This window comes from Camelus ferus, chromosome 12 (genome assembly GCF_009834535.1).
Source record: "Camelus ferus isolate YT-003-E chromosome 12, BCGSAC_Cfer_1.0, whole genome shotgun sequence".
Lineage (NCBI taxonomy): Eukaryota > Metazoa > Chordata > Mammalia > Artiodactyla > Camelidae > Camelus > Camelus ferus.
This window is the reverse complement of record NC_045707.1, coordinates 42,654,958-42,677,517: the sequence shown is the minus strand read 5'-3', so window position 1 is coordinate 42,677,517 and position 22,560 is coordinate 42,654,958. Positions and strand designations below refer to the sequence as shown.

Sequence of the window (22,560 nt, the reverse complement as noted above, 5' to 3'; positions counted from 1 at the left end):
AATTGTTCTTTGTTTCACCTAGGACTATATTCCATTATTTCATTATCTCTCTGTTTTTAGCCTTCTACTGTCACTTAATTTTGGTTGCAAGACTCTGAATGATAGAAAACAGTCTTCCTTGGTTCTCTTCTTTAGACTACTAACTGTTGTCATCTATGTTTCTGCTCTTCTTCCTTTTTCTAATACATTGTTCTCCTCTCAAACTTCATCCCTCTGAAATATTCCATCTTGATTATTTTCTCCCTAATTAACATTAATAGATTATTGGAGTTAGGAGACTAGAGTTCTTCTACTCAGTGGCTGTGTAACCCTGGGAAAATTATTCAACTGAAATCTCAGGCCTAATCAGTAAAATACAGGAAAAAACACCTACCTTGTAGGGTTTTTATAAGAAATAAATGAAACCTATGCTTAATAATAGAAATAAATGGTTTCATACTTAATAATAAAGATATTTTTAAAAGATTACCTCTTTGAAGGTCTTTTTATTCCTTATTTTTGCTGCAACCCAATACAATATTCTGAACCCTTTCTGAGTTATATGCCCCTGCTTTTACATACCCACTCGCATTTCTAATTTTAAATTTTAGCATATGTAAGCTATAACCCCACAGTGCCCAGTAAAATGTTATTCTAGATTTGGCAAGAATTTTATACAACCCCAGTTCTAAACCATTAATGATGGAAAGGGGAGCTAGTATGGTTTATTACTAAGTTGCTTTATTATTAGTTCATTAAGCAAACAAAAAGTCCAAAAGAATACCCAAAATATTTATTTCCTTCAGGTTGAGTTGTCACCTGATCTAAACAGAGTCCATCATGAGTAGGAGTTCAGAAGCAGCTCATCTTTCTTCAAATCATCTCCCTCAGTCACTTGAGAGAACTGGGCCCCTGTCTTTTCTCTTTCTTTTCTTTACCCTTACGGCCTCTTTGCTTCTTCTTGACAGGGTCCCTCTTTAGTGGCAAAAGAGTGCTACCTGAAATCATTTCATTCTGCTGAATTCTACTCAGGATGAGATTCAAAGTATGTGGTGGGATCTGGAAGGTACCAGGAATATCTCAAGATATCAGAACTTCCAAATTTTCCAAATTGGCTTCCTGTTAGCAGCCATTTATGTTCACTAAAATATTATTATAATGTTGAATATTAAGCACCTGTTTGAATGATTTATCTGTGATATTGTGCTAATAAAATAGTCTCTTTTTCTGCCTCCACCTTAGGTCACTTCTCAAACATCCTCTTCTATTATTTTAGATTTGATTCGTGTCATGAAACAGGAGAAAGGAGTGGAAAAATACATCTAGCTAAAACCACCACCAAAGGCATAGCCCAAGTATCCAGCACTTTAACAACTAATGCTTTATCTACAGCGTCTCTTGCATCCAGTAATGTCAGAATGTTTGGAAATTGGAGCTAATTAGATTTAGTCACTCCTCCTATTATAAAATATAACATTTCAGTCTTCATCATTCATGTCTCTCCAATCAACTTTTGGTCTCCTCTTTCCTATTCTCTACAACCAGGTTTAAGTTCCTGCACCCTGAAGTGAAAGAAAAACTATTTCCTTAACTCTGCCCATCTTTCAAAATGCTACTATAATACTTTCTTTCCCTTTACCATCAACCTATTCAAAAGGTTAATCTATAATCAGTGTATTATAAGCTTTTCTCCACTTATTCAACCCTTTGCATCTTAGGTTTCTACTTTCTCCACTTGAGGGAAGCTGCATTATTGTAGGTCTCTGCCCTCACCAAAATAAAGTGAACAAATAATCACCAAATAAAGTGACATTTTGATCTCCCTTCTCCTTCACCTCCCAACAGGTTTTGACAGGACTAACTAATCTCTTCTTCAATTTTCTTTTCTCCCTTTATATTCATGGCAATATTTTGTCTTTCTTCTTTTTTTCTCTCTCAATGCTCTTTCTCTCTTTTGCTAAGGTCCTCTTTCTCAAGTATACGTGAAGAGGTTACTTAAACTTCCCGGTCCCAATTTCCTCATATATAAAGTGAACATAAAATCCAGTCCCCCAAAAATCATGAAAAATAAATTATAATAGGTCTCAACAAATATTAATTGCTTTCCTTAAGTGTAAACATTTCCCTGAATTCTGTTTTTGGTACTCTCTCTCTTCACCATCAAATTTTATAAATGACTGTGAAATCTTTACCTTAAGCTCCTACCTCTCTCTCCAGAATTCCACACCAATATTCCAATTTGCATATCATGCCTCACACTCAGTAAGTTTACAAAGCCAGATTTATCATGCCACCCTCTCACTCATCAAAAACAAACTTCTGCTCAAGTTGTTCCTATATCTATTACTATCATTCCAAAATCCCAGCCAACCAGGCTCAAGTCATTAGTCATCTTTGACTTCTTTATATCTAATCCATCTCTCCATATACTAATGCTTTATCTAAAGTGTCTTTTGCATCCAGTTTTATACAAAAAGGATAAAATATCATAACCAAGTGGTATCTAACCAAAAAGTTCAAAGTTGTATAAATATTTAAAAATAAATCAATGTATTTATCACCTCAACAGAACAAAAGGAGAAAAAAATCATATGATCATCTAAATATACACAGAAAAAATGGGAAAAAAACACCTTTTTATGCTAAAAACTCTCAGCAGACTAGAAGTAGAAGGGTATATGAAAGAAACTTACGGCTTATATTATACTTTATGTTGAAATAATAAATGCTTTCCTTCAAAGATAGAGAATAAGGCAAGGATTTTGGGCTTTACCACTTCTATGCATGATTGCAATGCAGTCATAGCGGTAGGAAAAGGAAATAAAAGGCATAAAAATCATAAAGGAAGAAGTAAGACCTTCATTATTTTCAGACGACAGGACTGAACCCTAAGGAAATTATTTAATTTAATTATTTAATTTAAAATTAAAAGCACTGCTATAACTTTTAAATGAAATTACACAGGTGGCAGTATACAGAGATAATAAAAAACTCAATTGCATTTCTATAAACTGACAACCAAAAACTGGAAAGTGAAAGTAGTAAACAGTACTAAAGCATTATGTCAACTCAGTGAGGAAAGGAAAGTCTTTTCCACTTAAGAAAATAATGAATCTTGATTCCTACCTCAAACCATAAAAAAAAATTTCAGATGGATAGTAGAACTAAATGCAAAAGCCAGAATCAGAAAGGTTCTAGAAAAAAAATATACGAGAGCATATATTCATAGCCTGGACAAGACACAAAAAGCACTATCCATGAAGGAAAAATTGCTAAATTGGAACTCACAAAAATTAAAATATTCTGTTCATCAAAAGGTGCCATTAAAAACTATTAAGGCAAATAACAGACTAGAAAAAATATTTGCAATGTATAAACCTGACAAATGACCCATATCTTTTGAAATTACAGAAGAATTTATAAAGAATTACTACAAATCAACAATTAAAAAGTTGAACAACCTCATAAAGAAAGACTTGAACAGGCACTTCTCAAAAGATAAAGGAATGGGCAATAGCTATAGGAAAAGGTGCCCAACACTACTAGTCACCAGGAAAATGCAAATTAAAGCCATAATGAGAAATCCTTTTACACTTATAAGTATGGTTAAAATGAAAAAATTGAAAGTGTAAATGGTGGTGAGAATGTGGAGAAACTGAAAGTCTCAGATATTTCTGTTTGGGATTATAAAGTAGAACTACTACTTTGGAAAACTCTTCGCAAGTTTCTTATAAAGTTAGCTACTCATCTGCCCTACAACCCAACAGTTCCACTCTCTGGTATCTATACAAAAATATATGTCTATACAAAGAATTGCACACGACTTTATAGCATATTTATTCATAAGCAAATAACAGGGAACAACATATCAATCAACAGAGAATGAATAAACAAATTGTATTATATTACTCCAATGGAACATTACTTAGCAGAAAAAAGGAATAACATAAGTGACTCCCAAAAACAGTACGTTGAATGAAAGAAGCTGGGCACTGACATATACAAAACACACACACACACACACACACACACACACACACACACACACACAGTAGGATTCCATTTATATAAAGTCCAAGAATAGGCAATTCTAATTTTAAATATCAGAAAGAAATTGTGTCTGAGGTAGGAAAGGGGGTCATTGATTAGAAAGGGGCATGAGGCAACTTTCTGGTGGTGACACCAATGCTCTATATCCTGCTTTGAGTGGTGGTTACACCTACACAGACAGTTGTCAAAATTCATCAAATTTTATTTTATTCCTCAATGAGGGGAAAAATGATGCTTCACCAGGAAAGCATTTTTTTTTTAAAAAAGCTGTTACAAGTAACATATAATTATTTAGCAGAGACAAGAAAACTGATACGTCAATAGACCTACCTAAAATTTTTTCAAAGGTAGTATTTTTCAAGTATTTTTTTAAGATTAAAAATAATTTTATTTTCGAGTATATGTAAGTGAACCCAGCCTTGTGAATTCATCTAAATAGAGAAACTCAGGCTTGTGGGTTAATACACTGAAGAAGAACAAAGTGATGCCTGTAGCACATAAATAATTTGGGCTCTATAAATTGAAGATAGAATATTTCACAATCTGGTGAATTTTAAGACATAAAAGAGCATAAAGAAGCACAGGTGAAAAGATCAAATACAGGATGCAGAACTAACAGCTGTGACTTAGTAAGTTAATAAAAATACCAAATGGAATCAAACGCTACAAAGCACTGCAAAGTCTGTAGCTTCCAAGTAATTAACACACCAATCAGAAACACATGTAATATATAATCAGCCCTACCTCATATTGAAAGCAAGGACTCCTTGGTACAATGGAGTCTCCATTTATAGATAGAGTTATACAAAGTAGACTAGATAAAGGTATGCATTAGGCAAAGGGGAAGTAACCTAACTTGCTCTATCTATCTAATCAGTATCTATTTGCAGTGAATAAGATGAAAGTCCTGTTTTTCTCTCATCTACGCTATGTTAATCTTCTCATAATATGACTAAATGCATCTGCTAATGCCCAAGCAAAGAAATGTAATTCATAAGTTTTTAAGAGTGCAATGATCATTTCAACCATGTTATTAATTTCTAATTAGTAAATGAAAAAAAATTGAATACCCACAAATCATTCTAGCCACATTCTTGCATTTCCAGACAGAAAACCATAATTAGCAAACACTTTAGAGGGTTAAATCTGTGATCAAAATATAGGCTCTTATATAAGCTAACCAATAATTATCTTTTCTTTGGAATCGTAGCTCTTGACAATATTCCATCCCTGACGTACCTGTGACTTGTCAGAACACACCAGGGAGTCCTCTATTCTATCCATCTAGCTGTCCCTCATCCACACCCCCTAGTCTCCAAACCCTTTCCTGAAATCACATGTCCTATTCCAACACTCCCTCATAATTACTTTCACTTGAATTTTCTATTTCCTGCTCTCTAGAATGAATGAGGAGCCCCAGGAGATCAGGACTCATAAGGAGAGATAAGTAATAAATGCACCAATATCTCTGAGATGAAAGAAAGGGTAGCCCAATTGAGGTTATATTCTTTCTCAATTATATACCTTAGCTGTTACTGTTCTATAACATGCACACTTACAGGCTGCATTGGTTCTAATTTAAATACCATCATCCATAGTTTCCTGACTTTCTCCCTTCCTTTTCTCTCCCTAAATCATCATTATAACATGTAAGAAAGGGAAGTGGAGTCAATTACCATCATACACATTTAATAATGGACTGAAGCAAGGAATGGAGTCTAGTGGAATTTCTGGCTTTAATATTATCTCTAGTTTTCACTTTCTTCAAAGTTTACTAAAATACAATAAAATAGAATACTCAAAGAAGAATTTACAGAGTAAGATTCCTTAAAGTTCGTTAGATTATATAGAAAGGAATCTGTTTTTCATTCATTGAATGACCAAATGCAGTTACATTACAGAATTTACATTGGTATAAAAATAAATATGTTTAACAATGGATTTTATTAATGTATGTAGGACAATCTCCTACCTAAATAGCTTAAATGGTAGGAATGTAATAGCTGTACAATAACACTAGGAATACTTTCATCTAATGCAAAAACCAGTGACAATAAACGTGACCTTTAGCATCTAAATCCAAGTTTTGTGAGGTTTGTTTTTTGAAGCAAATGGACTAGATTCAATTTCCCTGAAAAGGAAGAGGGATTATTGAAGACATTTACTTCCTATACGTATTGGGACACTGTGTGAAATGTTACCTATGCTCAAATGAACCTGTAAGTTTCATCCTCATAAAGATGTACAACCTCATGAGAAGTTTTCTACCCTCTGAAAAGGATTGCAGGAGACAACTATTATAGTAAAGGAAAGGAAAGAAATTTCAAATCAGCTGCACAACTTAGCCCCTTTGGAGTGCCAATATCCTTATCCGTAACACTAAAATATACACTCCCTTGGAATTGATAAAGGTTAAATGAAACAGTTTATATGAAAGTGTTCTATAAGCTGTGGTGGATATATAAAGCTTAAATGCCATTTTATTGATGAGGATGATGATTACAATAAAATAATCCAAAATAAGTTATATTAAAGAAGGTTACGACATTAAACAAATCATCGCTCATTTAGACCAAAACAGTCTTAAAAGACATATTTGTTCTGCAAATTGGCTCAAAGTATTTGTTCATACCATCTATCTAAATAGATAGTGAATGGCATTGATTGGATCCAAAGTTCCCCTCTTTTGGGTTTTATGAGGCCCATTCAGAATGAGCCAGGTGGAGAACACCACCAATTCCATGTTCTGAGTCCATCTGTTAGCAAAAATATAATACAAACAGCTTTATAAGTGCTATTTTCAATGAAATATCACAGAACAGCTTGTTCCAATGATATTTCTAAAGCTTGCCTGCAAACCGCCTACTGGGAAATCCAACTGAAAGAGAAAGGGGAAGAGACAGAAACCCATACAGACAAGTGACAAGAATGGACAAGAACAAAGGGTAAAGAGACAAGCTAGAGGAAAGTGAGCACTGGAGGAAAATAAGGAGCAATGAGAGGTGCAAAATCAAACACACACAAAATTAGTTTGAAGCCATAAAGAACTGAAAAAAATATATATATATAAACAACCAGGTTGGAGGATAAAGAAAAGATCACAAATAATGTGACATATCCAGAGAAATGAAGACAAAAGGAGCAGGAAACACCAAAAAACATGTAACAGCTCAATAACTGGGTATAATTATTAAAATATTGTAAGAGAAAAATGATATGAAATAGCCATTTTTCTAAGCTTAACTTGTTTTTTCATGTAATATACAAATGCATTTTTCCAAAAGCTAATATAGATTTCAATGTCTATCATCAATTCCAAGGGAAGGAAATATCCTCTTCTAAGTCCATTCTTTTAACCTGAAAGTCCTTTATTACAAAATAGTCCATGCATTGCAATATACATGGTGTATATGCACTGATCAAAACTGAAATACATTATAGTGCAGGTGATGTCATGCTGGGCACTTACCTGTGGTCGAATAACTTTTACAATATTTTTGAGGGCGGTATCAGGGGATGGAGGTGAGCAGTCGGGTGTTGGGCCTGTGGAGCTGTTTCTATGGTTACTAGTTCCTGGAGCAGTAATTGCTACCTCAGAGGCATTATCTGTGAATAAAAATAGAACTGCCATGAACCTAATCACTCAGTTTACCTTTTAAGACTTGAAATTTAGTTTAATGAACATGAATTGAGATTCCAACTTAAAACTGGTATTAATTACAAGATTATAGTGAGGAATATGCTCAGTAGTATATTTTTAAAATAATGCTTATTGAATTCTTTGTTTTCTTTTAGAATGGTAAATATCTCCCCCTGTAGTATTGTTACAAGAAAGAAGAGTATTACCCAATTCATGATAGATCACTCAGGATAGCTGTTAAGACTGCTTTTAAACTAATGACTAAAACCTTACCTTAACTAAAAAAAATATGAGTTTTTATATGACTGGACTAAGTTTTCTCCATAATCTTTCACATGGTCATTGATCTTTATTAAAAGGAGATGTTTCATATCTCTCTGATTCATAAAACCCAAATTCAAGTCTTCTCAGAGATCCCTCAAACTGAAAACAAGCGTCCCAGTGAATTAATCTTGATAAAAAAAACTGATATTTGTACAAAATAGTCTGTAATGTTGACAAAAACAAAATTATCACCCCAGATAAATATATCCTCCTACATGATCAAAACTAAGTGAATGAAATTTCAAAAAAAGTAATCTTTCTTTACAATCAGTATTGGGGGAGAAAAATCTAAAAATTGATAACTTGAAAATCAGCAATATGTATAATATTTTCTTCTTAAATTTATATTAAAACAAAATGATATCAAAGATGCAGTTTTGGAATGTTTAAATTACTGGGGAAAGGATGGAAAACGTTCCGTAAGTATCTCCTGCCAGCACAGAGCAAAGTTATATTATTTTAACAACAATTTGGCAATCCTCTATAGCTTTTTATAGAAACTGTTGCAAGCTCAAATCTGTGAAACATTTACTTCCTTGTTATGTTTTTAATTAGTTCTCAATAATTTTCCGTCCTAGACAGTTAGCTGAATTGATGCAAAAGTGACTAAGATTGTGAATTCTTTTTAGACCAGCAAATTTCTCTGTTCCATGGCCATTATCTACAATCCCAAGTGGAAAGCGATAATTTATGAAGGCACTTCTTGCTTATAAAAAGTAAGGAAATGAAACTATACCTACCACAGAAAAATATAATTCAGTCTCACTGGGGAATCCAGATATAGGCTCATGAAACAAAAAAATACAAATGTGATACATTGAATTAAACCGATAATTCATAAAATAAGTCTTGAAAGTGTTCAGAGCTCACTCTTGACTCAGGTTTAATACATAAGGTGGGATTTGAATGAACATCTCAAGTACAAGCCAGCTTCTAAAAGAGTAGTTTGTGGGGGTGGTCTTCAGAGTAGGCTAAAATAGTCTGAGTAAACAATGAAACAGAGAAAAACATCAGTCAGCAAGACAATGATAAGATGTACTCATTCTCTCCAATTTGTCCTTCCCTTCTTTCATTCATGCAATCATATATCTAAAAACATTTATTTGGGGGTAACTGTGTATCAGGTATTATATTATGTTCTATGGATAAATTGAAAAGAATCTCTAACCAGGTAAGGAGGGATGAATAGGTGGAGCACAGAGGATTTTTAGGGCCGTGAAACTATTCTCTATGATATTCTAGTTGTGGCTATATGTCATTATACATTTGTCCAAACCCACAGAACGTACAATACTAAGAATGAACACCTAATAGTGGTGTGTGAACACAGGTTCATTGATTGGAACAAATGTACCATTCTGGAGGGGGATGTTGACAGTAGGGGAGGCCGCACCTGTGTGGCAGCAGGGAGTATATGAGAAATCTCTATACCTTCTGTTTGACTTTTCTGTAAACCTAAAACTGCTCTAAAAAATAAAGTCTATTAAAATTTCTAAAAATCTCTGCCCTTGAAAAGTATACAATCAAATGTGGCATCAGACATGCAAACAGATTATAAGGCAATATAACTTGAGAGTTCGTAACAGACAAATGAAGCATGACGAAAAAGTAGGGGGAGAAGAAATCAGCCTGTGGCTGGGAAGGAAGACGGTTGTGAAAGGCTGCAGTTTTCAGGCAAGAAAGTTGGGATAGAAGACGAAACCTAAGGGCATGGAAGTAGAAAGGGCATAGACGAAGCTGTTATTTTATGTCAGGAAGTTGGAGCTAAATTTAGACGAATAAAAAAAATTCAATATTATATTAAGTTTATGCTTAATTCTGTAGGCAATGAGAAATACTGGAGATATTTAAGCAGAGATGGACATGGTATGATAATAATAGCTAGTGGTTACTGAGCATTTATTATGTGCATGGAGCATGTTCTTTACTTACTGAATTCTTTTACTTACTGAATCTCATTTAATCCTCAAGATAATTCTTTGAAATAGCTTTCATTATCATCATCCCCATCTTACAGAGAAGGTAATCACAAAGTTATATTTCCAGTAAGTTGCAGAGAGGAAATTCAAATTCTAAACTGATGGTACATTGCCCTTCTGCTGGTTAGCATGCCATAGGTATGCAAAAGCAACTGGACGAGGCAGAGCCTGAAGATTATTGCCATAGTTGAGGTATGAGCAGTCTCTACTTCCAAAAGGAGTTGACTCCACAAAAACAAAGTAGAACATGGAGACAACAGAAAAGAAATAATAAAAACAGAAAATGTCAAAATGTCAAACATAAGTACATCTTTAGGGTATGCTTGTATGTACTACACGGTATAATACTTGGAAGCAGGGAGATCAGTTAAAACCCATGAACCAGGCTAGAGGTCAGAGTGTGAGCATTTGGGTTGGTGTCAAGTGGTTGGATTCTGGACATATTTTGAACTGTAGACCAACAGAATGTCTTGATATGTTGGAGAGAGAGTAGGAGAGAAAGAAAAGAAGTCAAGCACGACTCAAAGGGTTTTGGCCTAGGGAACTAAAAGGATGGAGTTCTGATCATCAGAAACAGAAAAGACTCTAGGAGGAGCATACATTCTGTACCATATCACTTCATATATTTCCTGTACCTCATTTTCTCTTCTTTATTTTTGGACTCCAATGAAATAATGTTAGACTTTATCCCACCCATCATTTATTCTCTCTTTTGTATTTTTCATTGTTTTCTCTCTGCATCACATTCTGAATAGTTTCTTATACTCATTTTCCAGCTTACTGGTTCTTTATTCAGTTGTATCTAGTCTGCTATCAAAACATTTTCATACTTTCAATTATGCTTTTCAGTTCTAAAACTTCTATTTGCTTCTTTTTCAAATATACTATGTCACTAGTGTTTTCCATTCCCTAACAACATTTTCAAGCTTATTTTTATTTATTAGAAATGGGAAGTAAAGTTTTTTTGTTTGTTTGTTTTTAATCTTTGTCTGGTAATTCCAATACTTGAAATCTTCATGAAACTGTGTGTCTCTGGTTCTCACTCACTCATGGTATCCTGTTCCCCTGTCTCTCTCATCTTCAATTCTGTGCTACTTTTTACTCAAATTTTCGTTAGAATAAAATATATAATATTAAATATAAATATCTGTCTTTTAGTAAATATTAATTGAAAAAAGCATCCAAACTTACATTCTAATACCAGATGTTGGAGTCTGTGGAAAACTTGCCTGTTCATTGATAGACAATTATTTAACTGCTCTCAATTTCAGTTTTTCTTAACTTTAAAAATGAAGATGAATAGTAACTGTATTCTAGGGTTTACATGTGTAGAAAAAAATGAGAGAACACAAATGAAAAATAGCATGTAATCAGGTGCACAGTATACAGTTAATAAATTTGAGTTTTCTTTTTCCCTATCAAACTAAGTATCATCGTTATTAAACTAAAATATGGAAGAAGAAAGAAAACCCAAAGGGAAAAGCAGGAAAATAAATGGTAGCAATTGTACATAATACATCTAGAGTAATGACTGTGGGTACTTGGGTAGGATTTGAGGCCAGTATCTTTTAGCTATTAACACAAATTAGTAGGGACAGAATTTAATTCCAGGAATGAGATGATCCCTTGAGGAATGATTCAGTCACTGCAAGGGCTGGCCCTGTTAACTGCTTTTGCATCAAAGCCAGAAAAACTGCTGGGTAGGTCCATGCAGACTGTAAAGCAAGTTTCTTGAATATTTCTTGTAAGTAATTTAATACATAGTACAAGACAGTGGGTAATCAAGTACGAAATTATTTAGAAAAGACTCTAAGTGTCTCCATCTTCTGAATCCATGATCTGTACCATTACACTGGTAATTTGATTTTATACTACTTTGCATTGTTCATTATCTCTTCCAGACTGGGTTATATCTTCACAGTGACTTATATTTCCCTTATTCTCTCCATAGCTCTTAGCGCAATGCAATCTTTTAAAAACACTAAGTGAAATAAAATGAATAAAATAAAACCTGCTTGTCAATGGCAACCATCACAAATGCCCTGAATTACATGGAGAAAGGTGATCGGGCTTTTAAAATTTCACGGTCCTTTTCGAGAAAATCCAAATGAGAAGCATAATCTAGAACATATGTAAGCATGTAAGGAAACCGATCTATTCCTAAAATATCCTTTATTATATTATTTATTTAAAAACACCAATTATTCAGTGGACTGTGTAAAATGACAGCCTGTGTCCATGATGGTTTGACATCGTCAACCTGTATTTCACACCTGCAGCTACAAAACATTTCTGATAAAAAGGAAATGGGGTGTATAAAAACTGCTCAGAGAAAATTACTGAATATACTTGCAATTTCAGATTGAAATGAGACTTATCTTCTAGTCAGATTCCCTTTCTATGCATTAGATTATGCATTATGACTGTCAGTTTCCTCTATAATAACAAGCCTAAGGAAAAAAATCCTTTAGTTTCCTAGAGCGTTTAGAAGAAATGTGTTCTATGAATACAAAATAATTCACATGCAATGTTACAGTGTAGAATTTTAACATCATTCACCAGCATGTACTAAATAGAAAAGTGCACCAGATACCATGCCAGTTGCTACGGAGCTGACAACTAGGACTGAGATCACTTCAGGCTAGGGATTCAGGAAAGGTGTCATGGAAGAGGTGATGATTAAGAAGTTCTCTGACATCTTAGTAACATTTAGACATAAAGAAATGAGTGGGGAGGACATTCCAAGAGTTGGAAATAGGATAAGCAAAAGGTAGAGAGATGGGAAAGAGTTAGGTACATTTGAAGAATTAAAAAAAAAAAGGTAATACTAAGACACAGAGGGGACATATACAACAAATTTGAGCTCAGGAATCAAATAAAACTAACCTGAAATCCTGCCATATTTAACCTGTTTCCTTATCTGTGAAACAGTGTTTTTCTCATGGTGTTTTAGTAAGGAAAAAATAAGAAGTGTGTATGTATGTGTGTTAACATATTGCCTAGAAAGTAGTAAACGCTCAATAAAAGTAGCTACTGCTATTATTATCACGTATATGTATAATAATAAAAATATAACTAGATAGGTGGCTTGAGGTATTACTGTGGAAAGCCTTGAATGCAACACTAAGTAATTATCAAGTATTTAATAATTATTAGCCTAGCAATTTATGAAGTCCAGTTCTTGACTGTTGGCTTTAAGTCACAAACTGGCAAACTTTTTCTGCAAAGGTCCAGGCTGTGTATATTAGAAGCTCTGAAGGCTATGTGGTCTCTTTCGTAACTATTCAGCTTGGCTGCTATAGCACAAAAGCAGTCACAGACAATACGTAAGCAAATGAGCGTGGCTGTATTCCAAGAAAATGTTCTTTACAAAAACAAGAATGGGACAGATTTCATTTGCAGGCCGCAGTTCATGGGCCCCTATCATCAATACTTTCTCTGCAAATGTTTTCCTTCTTACGGAAAAACTCAGAAGAATGTTATATTACACATTTACTTTTCCACATTCGTATGAATGTTCTTCTCACTATGTAATTTAAAACTAGTATTTCATTATGAAAGCAGAAATGCATTTAACATTTATACAAAAAATAATGTTACGTCTAATGCCAAGGCAAAGCTTTGTGCATCATGAGTGCTCAATAGATGCTTATTGGATGGATGAAATAAATAAATGAGTAAGACCAATTGAATCTTGTGATTCTACAGTAACTTTGTTTTAGTAATGGTACATGACCATCATTTCTGGGAGGGAGAGTATGAAAATCATAAGTAAAATAGCCAAAAAAATCTGTACGCTATTTCCAATGAGAAAGTACTCACTATGTACCGTTTGAGGAAGTTAATATTTAACAAGTATTTTAAAGAAAAATTTATTCCAAATACTTAATACATTTTACTTTCTCCTAGCAATAATTTCTTAAGAATTAGCAAATATTGAAAACTGAAACACCTGAACCTTCATTACTATCACCAACCACTTTACATATTCAATGGTATTGATCATGCAGATACTTTACCAGACAAAATGCGTGGCAGGCAGCTTCTAAGACGGTCCCGATTGATCTCTCCCTCATAGTATTTCTGCTTTTGTTAAATTCTCACCCCTAGAGTGCGAACTGAATTTGTTGACTAGCTTCTAACCGATAAATACAGAAATATAGCTGACCCTTGAAGTAGGGGTTAGAGGTGCCGGCGCTCAGGCTGTCGAAAATCCCAGTACAGCTTTACGGCTGGTGTGTATCAGCAGTTCAATTGTATCTAAGGTTCCGCATCTGCAGATTCAAACAGCTAGATTGTGCAGTACTGTACTACTTATTCACTGAAAAAAATCCAAGTATGAGTTGTCCCAACCTGTGTTGTTCAAGAGTCAACTGTAATGAAATGTCATGTCACTTCTGGGATTAGGCTAGAAAGAGACTGTGGCTTCTTTCTGCCTTGCGTGTGTCCTCTCATGCTCTCGCTCGCCCAGCTCTTTCGCACTGAGGAAAGCAAGTAACCGTACTGTGAACTGCCTTTGGGAGAGGCCCATGTGGCATGGCCAGGGACTGAAGCCCTCAGCTCAGCAGCCTGCTGGGAACTGAAACTTGTCCTTAACTGCCTGAGTCCGCATAAAAGGGGATCCTTCAGGCCCAGTGAAGCCTTGAAATGACTGCAGTTCTGGCTACCAGCTTAACTGTTACCTCAGAGAGACCCTGCCTCAGAACCACCTGCTAAGCCTCTCCTGGATTCCTGGCCCACAAAAACTGTGAGATAATAAAGATTTGTTGTTTTCAGCCACAAGTTTTGGGGAATTTGCTTTGCAGCAATAGATAACTAACATGTTAGATGTTTGGCTAACATTTACAATGTGGCCAACATGTTAGATGTTTGGGCTACAGTGGTAAATAGACTCTCAGCCGTGTTTTGAAGTGGCTGCCTATTTAGTAGAAAATATAGAAGGGCAAATATAGAATTACAAAAATGTGTTATTCATGCTACATATCAGGCACTATGGGAGCACAGAATAGTGAGCCACTAACTAAATAAGGGGGCCAGGTTAGGAGTTAGTTTATGGGTAAGAAGAGGAAGTAGGGAAGAAATATTTAATTACAGCCTTGACGAATGACTGCCATCAAGCACTCAATGAGGGAGAAGCATTCTAAACAAAGAAAACGGAATATGCAACAGGGAAGAAGCATGAGAGAGCATTATGTATTTGGGGAACTATAACTAGCTCAGCCTGGCTGGAACACAGGATACACATGGAAAACCGAATGGAGATGATGTTGGCAAGATAAATTATTAAGATAAAATATGGAACGGCGTATAAAAAGAAGAGAAAACAAAGCTGAGTTTGTAAAAAAAAAAAACCTTAATTTTTCTATTTTAAAAATAATCAGCAACACTGCCTTTCTGAAATTGTTTTCCTTGAGGCTATGGTCAAATACTGCTTTCATCTATAAAAAGAAAAGGCTACAAGGCTACAGTCACCGTAAAATTCTCTACAGGGAAGACATCATATTTGTGTGCTAAATGGTTGAATGGCCAGCAACTTCAAGCTGACATTTGGCATGTAACAACTCCAATCTGTAGAGACCTTTGGTCTTATCTACACCTTTTAGAAGTTCTTCTAAGGAACCAACAACTCCAAGGCTGAGAAGACATCAAAGAAACCACAGTCTCAATTCATCCATGAGAAGTAGCCCCATGAACAGACTGGTGGGATAGTATTCTCTATCTCGTTATCACTTCATTCTTGTTCCTTCTCATTCTTCAACCATGGCAGGGAGAGGGTCTTTTAGCATAATTATGGTAATTATGTAATCAGAATTATGCTGTAATTTGTGAGGGCATTAGTATAAGAAAGGCTTGTTTGTATTATAGACTCTCTACTCTAGAGCTCAAGGATTTAGGAGGAATGCAGGCAATCATTAACAGTACAATTTCACCATCTTCCTCCCATATGGTGCCAAGAACATCCTTGGCCTTGACTAGCAAGATGAAATAGATCCCTGGGGCAATACACAATAAAGAAAATGAAAGGTAGAGGGAGGCAGGAGAAGACGGGTCCCCTCCCAAGGCTGATTTTTATGGATTAAATTGTAAGCAAATGAAGAAAGTAAAAAATTAAAGAAAGAAAATATTTTGTCTCACACTGGGCAATTCATGGGTTCTTATGTTTTGCAAATATATTTGTTTTTCAATTCTCACAGATTTTTGTTTTCTAGGATCTTTTGGGCCTTAGGCTTTCCTTTTGGTCTTGACAACAAATTCTTTTTTTTCTGATTTCACAATCAGCGGTCGCTAGTATTCATCTGTAACCCTCTGCTCATTCCAAAATGGTGTTCACACCAAGCTGACCAAGCCACTAGCACTGTCCTGCCAGGCCAGAACCTCCCCTAAGCATGCACTGACTCCCCATTAAGGGAAGTTATAAAATGAATTTGCTAAAACCCCAGATGAAATCATTACAGTAGTTGGAGGTGAAAATAAAATTTATTTTGCCATACCACAGGCCTAAATTTCAGGTTTCTTTCATTTCCATATAAAAATGACTCTGCAATAGTCTGCACTGACTCATATCTATCATTTATTGAACTTTCTATTTACTGTTTCATATTCTTCAAGGCCTTAACACTTGTTTTCTAGTCTTGCTTTCCATCCCAAGTCAGGTCATTACTGTGGAACCTTCAGATTCCTTGTAGATGTTCAAGCAATCACCTAAGCCTAAGAGTGTTATGACTTCTACTCATGTGATCTTTGTTTTAACTCTTTTCAGGTTCCCAAATCTGAGGCTAACCCACATACCTCATTATGAATAGTAACTGCTTCATATGGGCATCTTAGTCTTGAAGAACCCATTCCATACACACAATATCCAGTCATTTTCATTCTCTTATTTTCCTCACTCACACTACACCTACTGTTCAATCCCACTGAGACCCCCCAACCTTTTTATCCATCTAATTTCATTCAAATCTATCAATCCCTTCTATCTTTATTTGTTCAGGTATACAGCTTAGACATAATGATTCATCATTTAATAACACTCTTGCCAATATCTACATCCATTCCTCTTGTGATTTTACCATGCACCCTGAGCAAAACTCTAATCCTATTCATAGCTGACACTTTAATATGCCCTTCATATACGAAAGATTTATTCCTAGCTGTTTGAAGCATTGCTGGCAGACAGTCTTCACCTGTCAGCCCTCTTTGGGAACTATGTCAGTTGAAGAGACCTGCCTGACCCAAGACCATGCCACCTTCCAGGAGCAGCCTGCTTCTGATGTCTGGGTAACAGAGAAGTATAAAGGCTGTGCCTAGTCACCAACTTGGGATGATTTGAAAGACTAACCTAGTTTCAGAGTTCCCTGGGGGCCTGTGGAGGCCTATGTAGAAAATTCATCACAGGCTAACCTTTCCTTCTGCCCTATCTTTTATTGCTTCCACATTCATTGTTTCCAAGAGCACTCTTAATTTATCTCCTGTATGCCAATCTCCACCTCAAAGTCTACTTCCTGGTGAATTCATCCTAGATTGAACTCAGCCCAATTGTTCTCAGTGGTCCATTTTGCAATTTTTTTCAACAATTGGGTACTAATCACTGAGAGAGAAAAACTATTCAACTACTATAAACTAGTGTTATCAAATGTTTTGATATGTTCTTACAAATCTTTTCATGTGGTAAGGATAAAACTAATAGAAAAAATGGACCAAAAACTACCAACAGGTACTTAACAAAGAAAAGTACAAATAAATGTATAAACATTTTTCTCAAACTTTGCTCAAAACGTGTATACTAGTATATGGATTGCATATAATAAGGTTTTTGCTTTGATTTAATAAATGTGAAAACAAACTATTCACATGGTTAAACATTCGAGCAGCACAATATGGTATACAATGACAAGTGAGCCTGAGTCCATCCTGAGGTACCACACCCTACTCCCATTTTATTGTGAGTTCTTGTAGGAATTCATATAAAAAGACTGAAAAAGTATATGCATGTCTCATGTACATGTATCGTACATATATCATTTTCTTACACAAATGGAAACATAGGTACCTATGATACCAGTTTTCCTTGGTCTCATCTATGCTTCATTTTATGTCCCTACTGTACTTTCCCTTTTTTCTATCTTGCTGTCTAATTTTTGTTAGGCAGCTGGATTTTCTGTTTTCTCATTACTTAATCAGGTAATTCAGCTGCAATTAGCATAAAGTGTCCCTTTAACTAGATTAAACAATAAGGACACTGATTTTTCTACAAAACAGGGAGTCTAGAATCAGGGTGACACCAGGTGCCAAATATCAGAGCTCTGGCTCCTCTTTCTGTGGCTCTCTCAGCTCTACCCTCCTCCATATGATGCTTCCTCCCACGCTGGCACCAAGAAGACCACAGCAGCTCCCAGTATCATATCAGATATGATAATTTCAAAATGAAGAAGCGGGCCACTTCTTCCTTGTGTGTTTTTGAAAGAGGCTTATTAGTTGGATTTGTATCAAACATTGATATCTAACCCAATCACTAACAAGAGTTGGCTTAAAGTAATGAGCATCTGTTCCTTGAGACGTAGGGGCTGAGAGGACTCCTCTGGAAATGCATGGCCATGGAGATGAGGGTATCTACCTAAAAAATCAGGAATCTGCTAAAGAATAGGAAAAAGATACAGGGATGGGGATGTCAAGGAAAAAAATGTTAAGTAGATGGGTAATCACAAGCAGATGCTAGACCTCATGCGTTTTCTATCCCTTCTACAATTAGGCAGGACTGTAAATAAATATATACTGGCACGTTCAAATCCATTCTTCATTACTTTTTCCTTTACTTCTAGTCCCTTCTCTCTTCTCTCTTTTTCTCTGTCTATTTTTACAAAGCTCTTCATGATCTCCTCCCTCTTACTTCTCCAGGTTCCAGACTTTTCCACATAACTTTTTTTTTGGCCTTGAATATCCTTCTGGCCTTCATTTGCCTTAGGTAAAGGCTCATCCTCTCAAGGAGGACTCCCTTGGAACACCTAGTATGAAGCTGGGAGGAGAGAAGAGTGTAATGAAGAATAAATATGAAAGTGCAAGTGTGAGTTAAGTGCCCTCCTATATGGCCCACAGCACCCTGTGCACCTGTTACATGGACTGTCATCTGTTTGTGTGTTCCTCTTACTAGACTGTGAGTTATTTCAAGGCAGACAGTGTGTCTAATTTGTCTTTATATCACCATTACCTATTACAGATGGATTCATTTTAATAGGAGTCAGGACTCAAATTTTGAATACTCAGAGTATTATAGACAAAATAGTATTTTAAAAACGTGTCCCAAACATTCACTTATTACCTATGATATACTTGCAAACTACTGGCAAGAATAAATTTTCAAATATTCAGAATTTAGCAAAGAGGTTAAATAGCCAACTAAAACGTTTAAATTTAAGTGATTTAATTAATGCCTATTGTATTTAACATTCTATTAAATATTATTTGCTAAACAAATGGGACCTAATTAAACTTACAAGATTTTGCACAGCAAAGGAAACCATAAACAAAACGAAAATCCTACAGAATGGGAGAAAATATTTGCAAATGATGCAACTGACAACGGCTTAATTTCCAGAATATACAAACAACTCATACAACTTAATAACAAAAAAACCCCAAACAACCCAATCCAAAAATGGGCAGAAGAACTAAAGCAGTTCTCCAATGAAGATATACAAATTGCCAATAGGCAGATGAAAAAAGTGCTCAATATTGCTAATTATTGGAGAAATACAAATCAAAACTACAATGAAGTATCACCTCACACCAGTCGGAATGGCCATAATTCAAAAGTCCACAAACGATAAATGCTGGAGACGGTGCAGAGAAAAGGGACCCCTCCTATACTGTTGGTGGGAATGAAGTTTGGTACAGCCATTATGGAAAACGGTATGGAGTTTCCTCAAAAAACTAAAATAGACTTACCATATGGTCAAGCAATCCCACTCCTGGGCATATATCCAGAGGGAACTCGAATTCGAAAATATACATGCACCCCAATGTTCATAGCAGCACTATTTACGATAGCCAAGACATGAAAACAATCTGAATGTCTATCAACAGATGACTGGATAAAGAAATTAGCCATAAAAAAGAATAAAATAATGCCATTCGCAGCAGCTTGGATGGACTTGGAGACTGTCATATTAAGTGAAGTAAGCCAGTAAGAGAAAGAAAAATACCATACGACATCACTTATATGTGGAATCTTTTTTTTTAAGACACAAAGGAACTTATCTACAAAACAGAAATAGACTTGCAGATATAGAAAACAAACATGGTTACCAAGGGACAAGGGGGTGGGAAGGGATAAGTTGGGAGTTTGAGATTTGTAGATACTAGCTACTATATATAAAATAGACAAACAACAAGTTCATACTATATAGCACAGGGAACTATATTCAATATCTTGCAGTAACCCATAATGAAAATGGAAAAAATATGAAAAGGAATATATGTATAATAAGTATGACTGAAACATGCTGTTCACCAGAAATTGATACAACATTGTAAACTGACTATACTTCAACTTAAAACAAGAAATATATTACTTCCCCCACACCAAAAAAAAATTATTTGTAAAAAAGTTTGCATGGAAAAGTAGAGAAATCCTGATGAAATTTCCTAAATTGGAAATAGCACTCATAATTGAAAGATAGGGACCATTGGTCTTATTTTCATTATGATATGCAAAATCATTCATGGGGATTATTAAGCATTAGGCATCAAATAACCTACAAATTCTTGATTATTTCACAATCACTGATCTCAGAAAAGTATAATCATTATAAAGAGGACTTCAAAGTAGAAGTGAATTTTTATCATTTATATCTTAATATGGTAGAGGAAATGGGGACAGTAGACAATCACATCATGATTATTTTGTTATGGAGTTCGGCTTTCCTCTTAATTACTATAACACTGCAATCTAAATTAATTTAGATTTTGTGTCAAACTGTGACCTTTTGGAAAGTCTTGTTTCCTTTGTTAGTAAGCAAAATTCCTACCTGAGAAGGTTAATAATTCCCCAATTCCCCTATTTTTCCATACATGTGGTTGTAGTTTACTAGATTACTTCTTTTTTTATACTTTTTAAAATTGAAGTATAGTCAGTTTACAATGTTGTGTCAATTTCTGGTGTACATCATAATGCTTCAGTCATACATATACATACATATATTAGCTTTCATATTGTTTTTCATTGTAGGTTACTACAAGATATTGAATATAGTTCCCTGTGCTATAATGAAGAAACTTGTTCCTTATCTACTTTATATATAGTAGTTAATAACTAGATTACTTCTTTTACATGCCCACCCCAGGATGTGTGTTACATACTAAGAAGTGTGTGCACACAGGCACACAAATATTATAGTTCTGAGAAGATAATTGTCATGTAAATTAAATATGTGCCAAGTACTTCATGGAATTAATGATTTTTACTCAAAATGTCAGTAAATTCTAGGAAAACTGGATGTAGATCATCAACTATACGAAGAGAGTTTTGTCTGTCATCTATATTAGCCAGAAACCCATATTTACTTTGGTTATCTGGTATTTTGGTATAAAATACGGCCACAAATTAGTCTCTTCTATTATTATCATTTGAATATATATTTCCTTTGATGTGCTATTATGCTTTTCAAGTTATGTGGACATCCATGGTGACAGATTTCATATATTGTAAGAGAAATACATTGTATAGAATTACAGTTTGCGTAGATATAGTTTGGGAAAAGTTACATTGCATTTCATATGTTTTCATAAGTCAAACTGAAATGTCTCAGATTCCCAGAAAGGAAAATGGGAACCAAAGTACTAATTAATCCTAACTCATCTCTCTCTCTTTTATACTCATAGCAGCAGTAAAACTTAACAAAGCAAAGATTCCCATCTTTTCCTATTCTGTGTTCACACTGTTGTCATTTCTTCCTTATTGAAGAGTCACTCTATCCAAATGATAGTATCAGTAAACAGAGATGAATTTTCTTCAGTCCCATTTCCTAGAGATACTTTCAAATACTATTACTCCCAACACTACTATGGTCCTTTAAGGCTGCTTTTCTATACATATTCTTTTATCTAAACTTTCCAGATTCAGTAAATTGTTCATATGTCCCTATAAAATCAATGATGCTTTTACCACAAGTTATCCAAAATTTTTGTTTGAAACTTAAGGACATTTTTTGTTAACAAAATATTGCTTAAATACTAGCTACAAAGTCTTATCTACTTATGGGTGCAAAGTATCTGATGATTGGAACTTTAAAAGCCCAGAGGGTCTTGCTTTTTTAAAGGAAAAAAAATTAGGTGTCAAGAAAGATCTCAGAGATTCTGATGAATGTGTTTTAAATTGTATGTACGTCTAAGGGACCTGTTTCACAGGCAACTAGAAGTTCTTTTGTAATTACCTATGCTCAACACCTGTCTCTGACTTGCAAGGTTAAGATGAAGAATACTCCCAGTTCACACACTGCTTGGCCTCTCTGAACTGACCAAGCAAAATGTCAGTACACACAGGTTAGTAACTGGTAAACATACAACATACCACATACACACACATAGGCACAT

The 22,560-nt window shown here is 34.9% G+C and overlaps 1 protein-coding gene across 5 annotated transcripts in view; it reads right to left on the bottom strand.

Annotated features, from left to right (window-relative positions):
* ANKS1B (ankyrin repeat and sterile alpha motif domain containing 1B) overlaps positions 1-22,560 on the bottom strand; it is an 860,521-nt gene that overhangs the window by 541,195 nt on the left and 296,766 nt on the right. For all 5 annotated transcript variants that reach the window (XM_032493560.1, XM_032493561.1, XM_032493562.1 and 2 more), the window contains exon 11: positions 7,499-7,635. In XM_032493560.1, coding sequence (XP_032349451.1) covers positions 7,499-7,635 — 137 coding nt within the window. The remainder of the gene's footprint in view (positions 1-7,498; positions 7,636-22,560) is intronic.